At 42.4% G+C, this 15,289-nt stretch overlaps 1 protein-coding gene across 2 annotated transcripts in view; it reads left to right on the plus strand.

The window, feature by feature from the left end:
• The window catches only part of LOC149465852 (protein-glutamine gamma-glutamyltransferase E-like), a 94,974-nt gene that overhangs the window by 60,979 nt on the left and 18,706 nt on the right, over positions 1-15,289 (plus strand). For both annotated transcript variants that reach the window (XM_089673383.1, XM_089673384.1), the window contains exons 8-11: positions 990-1,093; positions 3,217-3,459; positions 5,499-5,864; positions 13,228-13,385. In XM_089673383.1, coding sequence (XP_089529509.1) covers positions 990-1,093; positions 3,217-3,459; positions 5,499-5,864; positions 13,228-13,385 — 871 coding nt within the window. The remainder of the gene's footprint in view (positions 1-989; positions 1,094-3,216; positions 3,460-5,498; positions 5,865-13,227; positions 13,386-15,289) is intronic.

A 15,289-nucleotide genomic window follows, 5' to 3' on the forward strand; every position in this document is an offset into this window, starting at 1 on the left:
GTGTTAAAATGTATGTCCAGCCAAATCCTTTTTATTTAAAGTAAGGAAGGGTTAGAATCCCTATCGATTTGTTATTGTTATCTTGTGCTCCATTAGAAAGCTATGCTGTTACTTCCTATCCTGCTGAAAAACTTTTACGAAGCGAAGGCAACTCTCCAACAGCAACACAGGCAAAAATTTAAAAAAAATGTTTTTTAGTAGAGTAGGGGGAAGCTAGAACTCCTGTCAGATTTGTATTTCTGTCTCAGTCCCTGCTGCAGATTTTCCCTCACTTCTTTTTTTGGTAAATCCAAGCCAGAATTGAAACTCTTTCTAATGAAGCCCTGGATCAAGGTGAAAACTAGAAAGGGGTTATGATCCTTCTCCACTCTATCAAAATAAAAGAAAATAGTTTTTGGCTTGGCATACACTTTAAAAAAGATTGTTTAGACATTGTACAATTAGATTGCAATCTGTTTAAGTCTCGGCCCACACTGCCGCGACCTGAAAGTTGTGCAACTTCCTGGAGACTTGAGTACTACTTTGATGTGACATGATGCGACTTTGAAGTGACTTTCAGGGAATGCCTGGGTAATCGTCCTGTCGGATCCAAATCACATCAGTATAGATGAGGATCTGACTTATAGGTGACTTCCATTAAAGTCTATGGACACAAGTTGGATAGAAGTCGCCTTGAAGTAGTACAGGAACCTTTTCTAAAGTTGGAGTGATTTCAGTAGTGCTAATTAAGACAGCTCTCATTGACTAACATGGGATTTCACATGTCATGCGACCTGGGATCTCACAAGTTGGGTCTCAAGTCACGGTAGTGTGAACTGAGCCTGAGATGTGCAAGAAATCTGGTACTCAAAAGATCAAGCATCTTTGAAAGTTCTGGCCTATTACTGTGCAAGTTTCTGCTTTCCAGGAAATATGTTGGAACTGTTACATTGTATCTCTATCCTTAAAACAGAATTGAACTTAAACTTTTTTGTCTTGCTTTTCTGCAGGAACTACCATGTTTGGAATGAGAGCTGGTTCACAAGAAGTGACTTAGGTGAAAGCTATGGAGGATGGCAGGTGCTGGACGCAACACCACAAGAATTAAGTGGAGGTGAGTTGTTAAAGCCCAACTGCAGGCTTCACACTAAGGCCCCTTTCACATGGGCGGATCGATTAGGTCCGCCTGTCTGTTTTTTCAGGTGGACCTGATCGGACTATCTATTGTTCCCTGTGATGAGGTGGATGAAAACAGACATGTGTCCATTTACACCTACCTGCATCCGATCCAAAGTGCTAAAAACAGGTGGAATGTGGATCCATTTCCCATCTGTCTAGTAGATTGGACCATATGACAGTCTGATGTAAATGGATAGGTGGTCCGAAAGAAAGCCCCATAGAGAACAGTGGGCTGTGTCCTATCACCTGCCTGCTCAGCAGGGATCTCTGATAAGGAAGTTAAAGTTTCCAGCCAGTCTGTGGAATAGCTATGTTTCTCCTGCTAACTAAACTTCTCATAATCCACCATGATCTTTCCCAGTGTCTCTTGTAATCTTAGTGTTCTTGGGTGCCCTCTAGTGAATTGAGGCAAGATTGCAATGGCTATTACAGTTCCACGGTAAAAGTTTCTGCTAAGACCGTGTCTGTGTAGAAGTCCTTTGTGGGTACACACACAGAGGAAGAAGCAGATAAAAGGGGGGTTGCAACTACTTTTCTTCTCCCAGTGAAGTACCGGGCTACAAAAGGAGGATAGAAGATAGGTGAAACAGCTCTTGTCTGCACTTATCCTTGTATAAACATGCATTTTATCAATATAAGAGTCAAAGGGATTAATTTACTAAAACTGGAGAGTGCAACATCTGGTGCAGCTGTGCATGGTAGTCAATCAGCTTCTAACTTCAGTCTTTGACAATAAAACCTGGAAGCTGATTGGTTTCTATGCAGAGCTGCACCAGATTTTGTACTCTCCAGTTTTAGTAAATCAACCCCTATGTGTTTAATGCAATGAACCTCAAGGACAGGCTCATTAATCACAAGTAATGTATTAAACACTGTGTTTATGCTCCTTCCCTGAAAATACTGAAGTTTACAATGTTACTATCAAAAAGTACCATTTATAGAAAAGGACACTTGTTTCATATGAGTAGCACGCTCCTGGATAGGTGCTAGGGTTTGTACAGTTAGGATAGTATAGCTGTGTTTCCCTGCTTAACAGAGAAGCTCTTAGGAAAATATAATTGGGCTCTCTAATTAAAAGAGACCGGAGATGCATTAGCAAGGTCTGCTCATGATGCTCTGGTGCTGTCTGAGTTTGTCTTGAGTTCCTCCTGCCTTCTGAAAGCAACTTGAGTCTTCCAGAACCTGGGTGGGAGCTAGGCAAATGAACAGCATGAATATGGATGCAGCCCTGGCCAATTGCAGGGGAGGGTTGCCCCATTGCATGTTGGGAGCAACATTTATCTTCTGTGAGCTCAAGGCCTTCCCAGGTAGTGGATTGTACCAGCCAAGCTGGAGGCAGTCTTGCCTCGCCTGGCACTTGCTGCCATGCGACATGAGGGCCTGAAGCTAGAGAGAGTGACCCAGGTTCTTCAGTACGCTGAATAATGCAAGCTGTCTGACAAAGATCTGTCTGGTATCACTGGAGAGTATCACTTGGAAGACTGGAAGGAGGCTACCATTCTGTCCTTGGGCCTTGTGAGTACAGATTTTGAGAGGTCTTAGGGTTGAGTGTGCTTGGCTACCGCTCTGGTGCTTGATAGTCAGCGTGGGTCTAAGGAAAGGAAGCACTGGCTAGAGTCCTGAAGAGCTTGTCTAACTGTTGCTATTGCAAGGGACTTTGCTCCATCCTAAACTCCCTTGTCACTACAATCTAAAGTGAAGTCTGCTATCTGCTTTAATTTAGGACATCAGCAGTGCTTAACTAAGAGATCAGTTAGATGTCCTCAGTGTGAATAGTTCTAATCTTGGAATATCCTGCTAAATTCTGCAGCGCTATTCTCAGTTCTACAATAAAAATACATAACCAACATCTCCTAGACTGCTCACTAAAGTCAACGAGCGAAAGTCTGTGTGTGCAGCTGGCTATAGAAAATTCCTTGTGCCTGGCTGCGGGGCGAAGATAGGGGAGAACCAGGCAAAAATACAAGCAGCTCCCACAGGGGTAGGGCTACATATGGTTGATGTTACTTATGTAAGATTGTGGTAAATTGATTTCTCATTGTGTCCTCTTACTTTTAGACGCTCATTGTTGTGGGCCGGCCTCAGTACATGCCATTAAAGAAGGAGATGTTGACCTGGACTTTGATGCCCCCTTTGTCTTCTCGGAAGTGAATGCTGACCGTAACACCTGGATCCACTATGACAAGGATGTGAAGGAGAAAGTGTACACCAACACTGAGCATGTGGGGAAATACATCAGCACAAAGGCTGTAGGAACTGATGAAAGAACAGACATAACAGAAACCTATAAGTACCCAGAAGGTAACTGGAACTGTTGTCTAACAGCCATTGCTGAATGAATGGCACATAATGTCCTTTATATTAACAGACCACTTTTCTTATCACTACTTACAGAATAAGCTGTAAATTCTTTTTTCTTCTTCTATTGGAAAACTTGATATGAAGGAACATAAGAAAAGAAAAAGAAATATGGGAAACACTAGTACACTAGTTGCCTCTGGCTTTTCAACTTTCTTAAATACTCTGCAAACATGCAGCTAATGAAGTCAAAACTCCTGAATTGTATATGTTCCAGATCAGTAGGTCAAAAGCACTGAAAGCATTTAATTATCATGACATCCAGGCCACTCCTCAGTGCCCACGTTACCAATTACATCTGCATTGCAGAATGAACAGTCCATTCCCAAATACCAATGCCAGCAGTAAAATCTACCCTCCAACACGCACACAGAATAATCCGTAGTATCCATACCCCGAGTGGGATCTGCACTGCAACACACATATCTAACTTCCCAGTATCCATGTCACCAGTGGGATCTGCACTCTATTACACACAGCTAACTCAACAGGATCCATGCTACCAGTAGAAGCATAGATACCATTTTTGGAATGTTAGTGGATCTATACGTTTTTTTCCTGGATCTTAGGGTGGACAACCTCTAGCAGTAAGTACGCTACACATAAACCCTCCATTCTCTGGAATTTTCACACTACTATTTGCTCCTAAAGCAGTAGTAAACTCTGCTTTTACGTTTTTACCTACAGATAAGCTTATAATAAAGCCTAGCTGTAGGCAAAATGAACATCTCATAAACATGCACCGCTTAGGAGATATTCTGGCAAGCAGCAGCCGGTGATGTCATCACAAGTGGCCACAGCCTGCGAACCCGGAAGGAAGACCGGGTTAAGATGGAAGCCTCTGCAGCGGTGACAGCATGCTGCTGGAGGGCTACTTTTTGAGGTAAGTCATTCATAATATGCTAGTATGCAGTGCATACTAGCACATTATTATATTACCTTGAAGAAGGAAATTTTTTTTTCAACAAGAGCTGCTTCCGCTTTAAAGGAAACCTACATAGAGATTGCCATTACTGATCCATTTCTAACAAAAACAGTTACCATTCTCAGTCCACAATGTGGAACATACAAACAGATTAGAAAGTCAGATTAAAGTCAGAGCTCTTGAACTACAGTTACATATCAATGTCTGAAAGTAATGAAGCCATTGGATTTAGGATTACAGCTGGGCAAGTAGCATTTTCAGAAGGGAAGGTCAGCAATGTCAACCTCTATATTTTCTCAGTAAAGTTCCTTTAAATCATGAACATGCGTTTGACACCTATTCAGGAGAAAAATAGCAGCCATACAATGTCTACCCTAGTCACAACCTTAGATTAAAATATGATATCTGTAATTGGAACAGTTTTCGCTGTGCTCTCCCCCACATTGTGGTCTCTAAACCAGGTGGACAATGGCATCTAAACCCGTATCCTCCTCCTAGTGTGACCATACTGATACCTTTAAGGGGATCCTTCCACCTTCTTTGGTGTCTGTCTAACACTTTTGCTGCTGCTTCCTAATTTCCAGAAACAGTCCACACTTTTGGGAACTATGTAAGAAGCAGGAGGGAGACAGGTCTCTTAGAAAAGTTGCTCAATGAAATGACCGGTTTAAGTTATATCTGCTCAAGCTTGCTGAAAATCCCCCCAAATACCTAAGTAAGTGAGGGCGACAAACCTGGAAGCCTAAACAGGGCTAAGGACTCTCCCAGTCACCAACTCACAACATTGGGTCAATACCAAAGCACCACTGATGTCAAGATAGAGGAATGGGAGCAAATGGCATACCAAGCATATTTATTTGCTCCCAGTGGCCAAACAGAGGCTGCCATTAAAGTCTGCATAGTTAAATCACAAATTAAGTTTAATCCTGGAGGAGTTGGCACACTATGACACTATATAAAAATTATTATAGTAATATATGAAAAAATTGCAGATAAATCAAAAATATGTTGCATTAATATTTTTAAGGAAATATGAATTATCAATGTTCTGTTTTAGGATCAGCCAAGGAAAGGGCCATTTATCTGAAAGCACGCGAAAAGCTGGTGAAAATGGGGATCATTACTAAGGATGGCCTTAGCAAAAAAGGCATTGGAAAGAAACGTCGCAAAAAGAGGAATGGTGAAATTCACCTTGATGAATCCGAAGATGTGAAAGAAAAGCTTGAGATTGAAGGGAAATTTGAGTTGACTTCATCCACAGCATTTGGTGATGACATAAGTCTAACCCTAACCCTGAAAAACACTGGCAAAAATACTCAGAAATTAAACATCAAATTAAGTTCATCTTCTATTGAGTACTTTGGAAAGCCGGTATCTGAATTATTTTCAGATCAAACATCTCTCACACTGGCGCCCAACAAAGGTAACATTGTTTCATAATTAAAGTTATATTTAATAAATTTACTCCTGGCAAAGTTAAAAATTAAGATATGTAATGCATACAGGTGACTAGCTCCCAATCTTCTGTAGTACAGCTCTGAGGAAACTGTTGGTGCTATATAAATCCTGTATAATAATAATAGCTCATTTGGCTATGGTGCCACCAAAAATTACCTTGCTACCCTTAGTGTGGGATCACCGTTTTCTATAGTGTTCAGATTCATGACAGGTATTGTAGACCCCACCTAATGCAGTCCCTGATATCACCGCAACACCCTTTCTTCCACGCTCCTTCCTGTCCCTCACCATGTCTAATCCAATATTTTTGAGAAACTGAGGTGACTCTAACTTTCTTCTATCTTGCTGGACATTCTTACTCTATACTAGAAACCACTTTGTGAAACATTGATGAGGATGTATAGAACTGCCTTTAAGCTCAATTTCAGACAAAATTTTGGACAGAGCATTGCAGGGATAGAGCCTTTATCATATACAGGTGAAACTCCAAAAATTAGAATATCGTGCAAACGTTCATTTTTTTCAGTAGTGCAACTTAAAAGGTAAAACTAATATATGAGATAGACTCATTACATGTCATCATTGTGACGATTATGGCTTACAGCTCATGAAAACCCCAAATCCACAATCTCAGAAAATTAGAATATTGTGAAAAGGTGCAATATTCTCGGCTCAAAATGTCCCACTCTAATCAGCTAATTAAGCCATTAAACCTGCAAAGGGTTCCTGAGCCTTTAAATGGTCTCTCAGTCTGGTTCAGTAGGAATCACAATCATGGGAAAGACTGCTGACCTGACAGTTGTGCAGAAAACCATCATTGACACCCTCCATAAGGAGGGAAAGCCTCAAAAAGTAATTGCAAAAGAAGTTGGATGTTCCCAAAGTGCTGTATCAAAGCACATTAATAGAAAGTTATGTGGAAGGGAAAAGTGTGGAAGAAAAAGGTGCACAAGCAGCAGGGATGACCACAGCCTGTAGAGGATTGTCAAGAAAAGGCCATTCAAAAGTGTTGGGGACTTTCACAAGGAGTGGACTGAGGCTGGAGTCAGTGCATCAAGAGCCACCACACACAGACGAATCCTGGACATGGGCTTCAAATGTCGTATTCCTCTTGTCAATCCACTCCTGAACAACAAACGCCAGAAGCGTCTTACCTGGGCAAAAGAAATACAGACCTGGTTTGTTGCTCAGTGGTCCAAAGTCCTCTTTTCTGATGAGAGCAACTTTTGCATCTCATTTGGAAAACAAGGACCCAGAGTATGGAGGAAGAATGGAGAGGCACACACTGCAAGATGCTTGAAGTCCAGTGTGAAGTTTCCACAGTCTGTGTTGATTTGGTCCACTGCGCTTCATTAAGTCCAGGGTCAACGCAGCTGTCTACCAGGAGATTTTGGAGCACTTCATGCTTCCTTCCACAGACGAGCTTTATGGGGATGCTGACTTCATTTTCCAGCAGGACTTGGCACCTGCCCACACTGATAAAAGCACCAAAACCTGGTTCAATGACCGTGGAATTACTGTGCTTGATTGGCCAGCAAACTCGCCTGACCTGAACCCCATAGAGAATCTATGGGGCATTATCAAGAGATAGATGAGAGACATGAGACTGAACAATGCAGAAGAGCTGAAGGCCGCTATTGAAGCATCCTGGTCTTCCATAACACCTCAGCAGTGCCACAGGCTGATAGCTTCCATGCCACGCCGCACTGAGGCAGTAATTGCTTCAAAAGGGGCCCAAACCAAGGACTGAGTACATATGCATGCTTATACTTTTCAGAGGTCCGATATTGTTCTATGTACAATCCTTGTTTTATTGATTGCATGTAATATTCTAATTTTCTGAGATTGTGGATTTTGGGTTTTCATGAGCTGTAAGCCATAATCATCACAATTATGACAAATCACGGCTTGAACTATCTTGCTTTGCATGTAATGAGTCTATCTCATATATTAGTTTCACCTTTTAAAGTTGCATAACTGAAATAAATGAACTTTTGCACGATATTCTAATTTTTTGAGTTTGACCTGTATTTATGCACAGTCTTTGTTCTGACTGGGAATATCTGACCCCACTTCCAGTCACAGGGACTCGAGTACTGTTACAGTGAGGTGAAATTTCCACAACCTGTTCAAAGACAGGAATATAACCCTGATAGAAGTATCTACTCTTCCTAAGGATACTCAAAACAACAAAAACAAGTTTAACTTGGCTTAAAACTGAACCTGTGACCATGCTATTAATCAAGTATTTCATATTCTGAACAAGTAGTAAATGGGCTATAAAAAAGCCATCTCTAGCCTCTGTAGCTGCAGGCACTGTGGGGAAAATGTATTATCAATTTCATAGCAAAAGCACTAAAGTTCAAGTCATTTTCTTAGGAACTCAGTTTACCAAGCTCCCACCTCTCAGCCCTGACTCAGCAGCCTTCCAGCCTTCTATTTTCTAATGTAAGCAGAGAGCAGGAGCTTTGAAAAAGAGGAATAAGGTCAGCTGAGCTCCTGAAGACTCAACTTTGGAGCTGCTGCAGTGAACTTTGAGGATGCTTCTCTTAAAGTGTTACTAAACCCAGGACCTTGAATCCACTATATCTGGTTTCCCACAGTACACAGAACATGGAAGTGCAATTATTTTAGTAAATATAAACTGCTAAATACCTTTTCTCATCAGAAGGTAAAGCAGTCTTGTGACTTCTGTGTCCAGCCCAGCACTAGCTAAAGCTTGTAGGAGAAGTTTTCTTTTTGCTCCAGGAGGATACAAATCCCCTGACCTCTGTCTAGACAGTGCTGTTTGGTCCTGTGCTGATAACATGCACTCTCCCAAGGAAAAAAAAACTCTCTAGCAATACACACCAAACTGAGCATGTGCATGCCTACAGTTCATTCTGGAGATAAGTGGTGGTCGCTTGAAAAAGGGGAGGAACAGAGAAAAAATGATCAAATGGCCTTTTTACACAATGCAGAGGATTAAGCCCTTAGGTTCCACAGTGAGTATAACAAGCATGCTTTACTGCATATACAGACTGATTTTACTGTTGTGGTTTTAGTAACACTTTAACACTGCCTGCATCTACTGGGGTTTTAGAGGACACAGGATTATCGTATCAATGTTCTCAAAGTTCAAAAGCATTTTGTCCAAATGTAACTATCCAAAGTATTATTATTATTATTATTAATATTATACAGGATTTATATAGCGCCAACAGTTTGCTCAGCGCTTTACATTACAATGGGAGACAGTACACGAGACAGTACAGTAACAATACGATTCAATACACGAGGGGTTCGAGGGCCCTGCCCCTTGGAGCTTACAATCTAGGAGGGAGGGGATAGTGGTACAGGAGGAAATAACTGTGGGAGATGGAGTGGTAGGAAAAGTGGGGGAGTTCAGTAATTAGATGAGGGCGGGGTAGGCTTCCCTGAAGAGATAGGTTTTCAGGGTGCGCCTAAAGGTGAGGAGAGTAGGTGATAGTCTGATGGATTGGGGTAGGGAGTTCCAGAGGATGGTAGAAGCCCCGGAGAAGTCCTGAAGGCGGGCATGAGAGGAGGAGACCAGGGAACTAGAGAGTAGGAGGTCTTGTGAGGAGCAGAGAGTACATTTTGGGTGGTATTTGGATACCAGATCGGTGATGTAGTTTGGGGCAGTATTATGAACAGCATTGTACGTCAATGTTAGCAGTTTGAATTTTATACGTTGGGCAATCAGAAGCCAGTGGAGGGATTGGCAGAGGGGGGTGGCGGATATGGAGCGGTTTGTGAGGTGGATGAGTCTGGCCACAGCATTCAAGATGGACTGAAGCAGGGATAGCCTGCGGTGAGGTAAGCCGATGAGGAGGGAGTTACAGTAGTCAAGTCATGAAATAATAAGGGAGTGAATGAGTTGCTTAGTGGTTTCCGGGGTTAGGAATGGACGTATTTTGGAGATGTTGTGGAGGTGAAGTCTACATGAGTTAGTCAGTGATTGGACTTGGGGCTGGAAGGACAGATTGGAGTTTAGGATGACACCTAGTACTCTGGCTTGAGGGGAGGGACTGATGGTGGTGTTGTTGGTCTTGATGGAGAAGTCAATGGGCACGGGCTGGGGGGAAAACTAGGAGCTCAGTTTTGGAAAGATTTAGTTTGAGGAAGTGGAGTGACATCCAATCCGATATGTCGCTCAGTAGGCTTGTGATACGGGTGGAGACTGAAGGGGTGAGGTGAGGGGTAGAGAGATAGATTTGCGTGTCGTCAGCATAGAGATGGTAGTTGAAGCCATGAGAGTGTATCAACTGGCCAAGGGAGGAGGTGTAGATGGAGAAGAGAAGGGGCCCAAGGACAGAACCTTGAGGGACCCCAACAGAGAGGGGGAGTGAAGAGGAGGTGGCATCGTTATAGGTAACGCTGAAGGAGCGCTGTGATAGATAGGAAGAGAGCCAGGAGAGGGCGGAGTCTCTGAGGCCAAGAGTGTAGTTTTTTGAGGAGGAGGGGGTGGTCAACTGTGTCAAAAGCCGCAGAGAGGTTGAGGAGTAGGAGCACTGAATAGTGGCCATTAGCTTTGGTGGTTAGCAGGTCGTTGGTAAGTTTGAGTAGGGCAGTTTCGGTGGAGTGTAGGGGGCGGAAGCCAGACTGTAGGGGATTAAGGAGGTTGTTGTCGGTGAGGTGGGAACTCAGGCGATTGTAGACTAAGCGCTCTAGGAGTTTGGATGTAAATGGCAGCAGGGAGATGGGTCTAAGGTTGTTCAGGTCGGTGGGATCCAGGGAGGGTTTTTTAAGTATGGGAGTGATGTGTGCATGCTTTAGAGGGGAGGGGAAGGCACCGTTAGAGAGGGAGAGATTGAAGATGTGAGTGAGGTAGCATAGGATGGAAGAAGAGGGTGACCGTAGTAGTTGAGAGGGGACAGGTTCCAGGGGGCAGGTAGTGAGATGGGCTTCTGAGAAAACTTTAGTAACCTCTTCAGCAATAGCAAAGTCAAAAGAGGAAAGTGTTCAGGGAGGTTTAGTATCAGTAGCTTCAGGGGGGAGGGGAATGTGCCAGAAGAGAGGGAAAGATTATAGATGTGAGTGAGGGAGTGTAGGATGGAGTAAGAGGGTAATCGTAGGAGTTGTGAGGGGACAGGATCAAGGGGGCATGTGGTGAGGCGGGCAGCTGTGCACGGTAGCCAATCAGCTTCTAACATCAGCTTGTTCAATTAAGCTTTGACAATAAAACCTGGAAGCTGATTGGTTTCTTTGCAGAGTACACCATTTTGTGCACGTTCCAGTTTTTAGTAAGTAACCCCCTATGTGTCTGCATTTAAAGCACTACTGTATATACAGTTGCAAGAAAAAGTATGTGAACCCCTTGGGATTACGTGGAGTTTTGCATGAATTGGGCATAAAATGTGCTCTGAACGTCATCTAAGTCACATCAATAGAAGAACACAGTCTGCTGAACATAATACTACACAAACATTAGATGTCGCCATTGTTTAATTGCACATAACATGTAAACATTCACAGTGCAGGGAGGAAAAATTATGTGAGGCCCTAACTTAATGACTTCTCCCAGAGCTAATTGGAGCCAGGAGTGAGCCAACCTTGACTCCAATCAGTGTGATGATATTGGATGTGTTGCTGACTGCTGTCCTGCCCTTAAAAAACACACACCTGTTTTGGGTTTACTGGTTTCAAGAAGCACTGTCTGATGTGAACCATGCCTCGCAGAAAAGAGCTCTCAGAAGACCTACGATCAAGAATTGTTGACTTGCATGAGGCTGGAAAGGGTTACAAAAGTATCTCCAAAAGCCTTGATGTTCATGTATCCACGGTAAGACAGACTGTCTACAAATGGAGAAAGTTTAGCACTGTTGCTACTCTCCCTAGGCGTGGTCGTCCTGTAAAAATGACTGCAAGAGCACAGCGCAGAATGCTGCATGAGGTAAAGAAGAATCCCAGAGTGTCAGCTAAAGACCTACAGAAATCTCTGGCACATGCTAACATTTTTGTTGACACATCTACAATAAGGAAAACATTAAACAAGAATGGAGTACATGGGAGGACACCATGGAGGAAGCCATTGCTGTCCAAAAAGAATATTGCAGCACGTTTGAAGTTTGCAAAAGAGCACCTGGATGTTCCACAGCACTACTGGCAAAATATACTGTGGACAGATGAAACCAAGATTGAGTTGTTTGGGAAGAACACACAACACTATGTGTGGAGAAAAAAAGGCACAGCACACCAACATCAAAACCTCATCCCCACTGGAAAACATGGCGGAGGGAGCATCATGGTTTGGGGCTGCTTTGCTGCCTCAGGGCCTGGACGGATTGTTGTCATTGATGGGAAAATGAATTCCAGAGTTTATCAAGACTTTTTGCAGGAAAACGTACAACCATCTGTCTGCCAACTGAAGCTCCGCAGAGGATGGGTGATGCAACAGGACAATGACCCAAAGCATACAAGTAATTCAACAAAACAATGGCTGCAACAGCACAGAATACGCCTTCTGGAGTGGCCCAGTCAAAGTCCTGACCTCAACCTGATTGAAATGCTGTGGCATGACCTTAAGAGAGCGATTCACACCAGACATCCCAAGAATATTGCTACACTGAAACAGTTTTGTGAAGAGGAGTGGTCCAAAATGACTCCAGATTGTTGTGCAGGTCTGATCTGCAACTACAGGAAATGTTTGGTTGAGGTTATTGCTGCCAAAGGAGGGTCAACCAGTTATTAAGTCCAAAGGTTCACATACTTTTTCCTCCCTGCACTGTGAATGTTTACATGTTATGTGCAATTAAACCATGGCAACATCTAATGTTTGTGTAGTATTATGTTCAGCAGACTGTGTTCTTCTATTGTTGTTACTTAGATGACGTTCAGAGCACATTGTATGCCTAATTCATGCAAAACTCCACGTAATCCCAAGAGGTTCACATACTTTTTCTTGCAACTGTATTCTTTAAGAAAAAACTTTTTTTTTACGGGGCAGGAGACCTCTGTCAGGCTTTTACTATTATACAAAGTAGGACTGCCACCTCATCCCTTTTAAACCCAAACACATATTAATTACACAGGTTCTGTGACTGAATAAGGTGGTAAATAAACTTGCTTGGTGCCTTATCTGCATTAAATTAGCCTCAGAACTTGTGTAATTAATATGTGTTTGGGTTTAAAGAGATGAGGTGGCAACCCTACACCAAAGGCATAATTTGATGGGAAATCCACAATTTTTACAGTTGTCACCTGAACTGGAGTAGAGGAGAGTGATGTCACAAAGCCATATGATGGTTGCCTCCTTACAGCAGAACAAGTAAATCGTTATGTACAATGCTCAGAACTCTGATGTGTTAGTATCTTTTTTATTTTTGCAGAAAAACAAATCCCAGTGAACCTATATGCCTCGCAATATGAAGAGGAAATCATAAGCCACAATCTTATTGAAGTTGTTGCTTTGTGCATATTGAAAGGTGGAAAGAAAATGCTTGTTCGGAAAGTACTGTTTATTGAAAGACCTCCCCTGGAAATTCAGGTAATGTCAAAGAAATTAGGATGGATTAACATGATTGGCTAGCAGCACACAATAATTCTAAGAGCTTCTTTGTACAATCTTTGAGTTACATTGTAGCTCCGTCTGATATTACTACCTAGAAACAGCATAAGGCCTCATGCACATTGCAGCTCAAAAAAGCTGCTTCTTTGAGTGAGCTTTTTTTTTTCTCTGCCTGTAACCCTCTACGTTAGCTTATGTGTCCATGCCGTGGCTCTGAGGAAGAGGGGATCCCCTCTCGAAACGTGTCAGCCATTCTTTGAGCGTCTTCTTGTATGAGGGACTCGCACAGTACTCCAGACCATGGGCCTATGTTGGTCATGATATGCTTATAAAATGTTGGTGTTTGTGAATATACATCTGCTATTTTTTATTGTTAAATTACTTTTATTGAGGTAATGGGCAAGGCTTGTGCGCCCTTTTCTTTTTCATATTTTATAGTGCTTATCTGGGCTTTCCCAGCTCCTAGGGGGCTACACAGCATTGCCTAATTGGACTGAATGTAGAGGTATATGAAGACCTGTCTACAAATGCCCAATCCAGTTTTATGACCGCATGCATTTTTTTTCTTCTCTCTGGCCTCTATAGGTGCATTCAGGAGTTTAGTGGCAGGGGAGTTTACAGGCAAAAAGAAAACATCACTTGTGCGTTCAGGAGAGGAGCTTTTGAGCTTAAAAAATGCTCAAAAGTGCATTCATGCGCACTAACACTAGGCAACTTAACACACATTCCTGTGTTAATGCATTCTAATGGGGAGGACTGTGGCCAATAGAATGCATTAAAGTGTTACTAAACCCACAACAGTAAAATCAGTCTGTATATGCAGTAAAACATGGCTGTTATACATAAGGAACATAAGGAGTTAATCCTCCACATTTTGTAAAAAGGAACATAAGGGGTTAATCCTCCACATTTTGTTGGAACATAAGGGGTTAATCCTCCACATTTTGTAAAAAGTCTATCTGATCCTCCCCTTCTACTGTCTACCATCTGCTGATAGTACAGAGCTCTAGAACTTACTCTGCACATGCTCAGTTTAGTGTGTATGGCTAGAGAGTTTTCTTTTTTATTTGGAAGGGTTCATGTGATCAGCACAGGGCCAATCAGCACTGTTCAGACAGAGGGCAGGGGTCATGCAGCCTCATGGGACAGTCAGAGCAGAATGAAAACTCCTCCTACAAGCTTTAACCATTGGTCAGCTGGACATTGATAAAAGTCACAAGACTGCTCTAACTGCTGATGAGAAAAAGTATTTAGCAGTTTATATCTGCTAAAATAATTGCATTTCCATGTTCTGTGTCTTGTGGGAGACCAGATATACTGAATGCAGGGTCCTGGGTTTAGTAACACTTTAACGCCAGAAGAGAGAGCGCATGTTAACGCCCATGCAAAAACAAGGCTTTTTACCTCATTTTTGATGCTGCAAACTCCTGTAGGGGAAAATAACATTTTTTAGGCTTACAGGTGTGCATAAAGCCTAATAATGTATATCAGCCCAATCCTGCAAATCTGTCTTCTCAGTGGAAGAGCTGGTCCTCTTCTATAGGTCTAAATGACAGATCCTATATAGGGCCAAAGTGTAAAATGACCTCTAGATTTAAAAAATGATGTTAAAAAAAAGAAATTGGAAGCAAAAAGTGAAAAATGTTTACATTGCACTTGACTTCCAGATGCTTCTTGTAGGCAAGGGTGACAAGGGCCTGGAAAAGCTGGGTACCCTTAATCCTGCTAGAAGTTGTGAACAGAATGGGAAATCAGCTGAATGATGAGACAGAGAGCAACTATAACTCGCAGTTTACTAAACAGATGAAAAACAGGTTCAACGTGGCAAAAACATGCAAAATACAAAAATGTGAATTTTGATTTTGAAAGCCGCACTAACATGG

Source organism: Staurois parvus, unplaced genomic scaffold, assembly GCF_062004578.1.
Source record: "Staurois parvus isolate SC_StPar_1 unplaced genomic scaffold, SC_StPar_1.0 ptg000137l, whole genome shotgun sequence".
Taxonomy (NCBI): Eukaryota; Metazoa; Chordata; class Amphibia; order Anura; family Ranidae; genus Staurois; species Staurois parvus.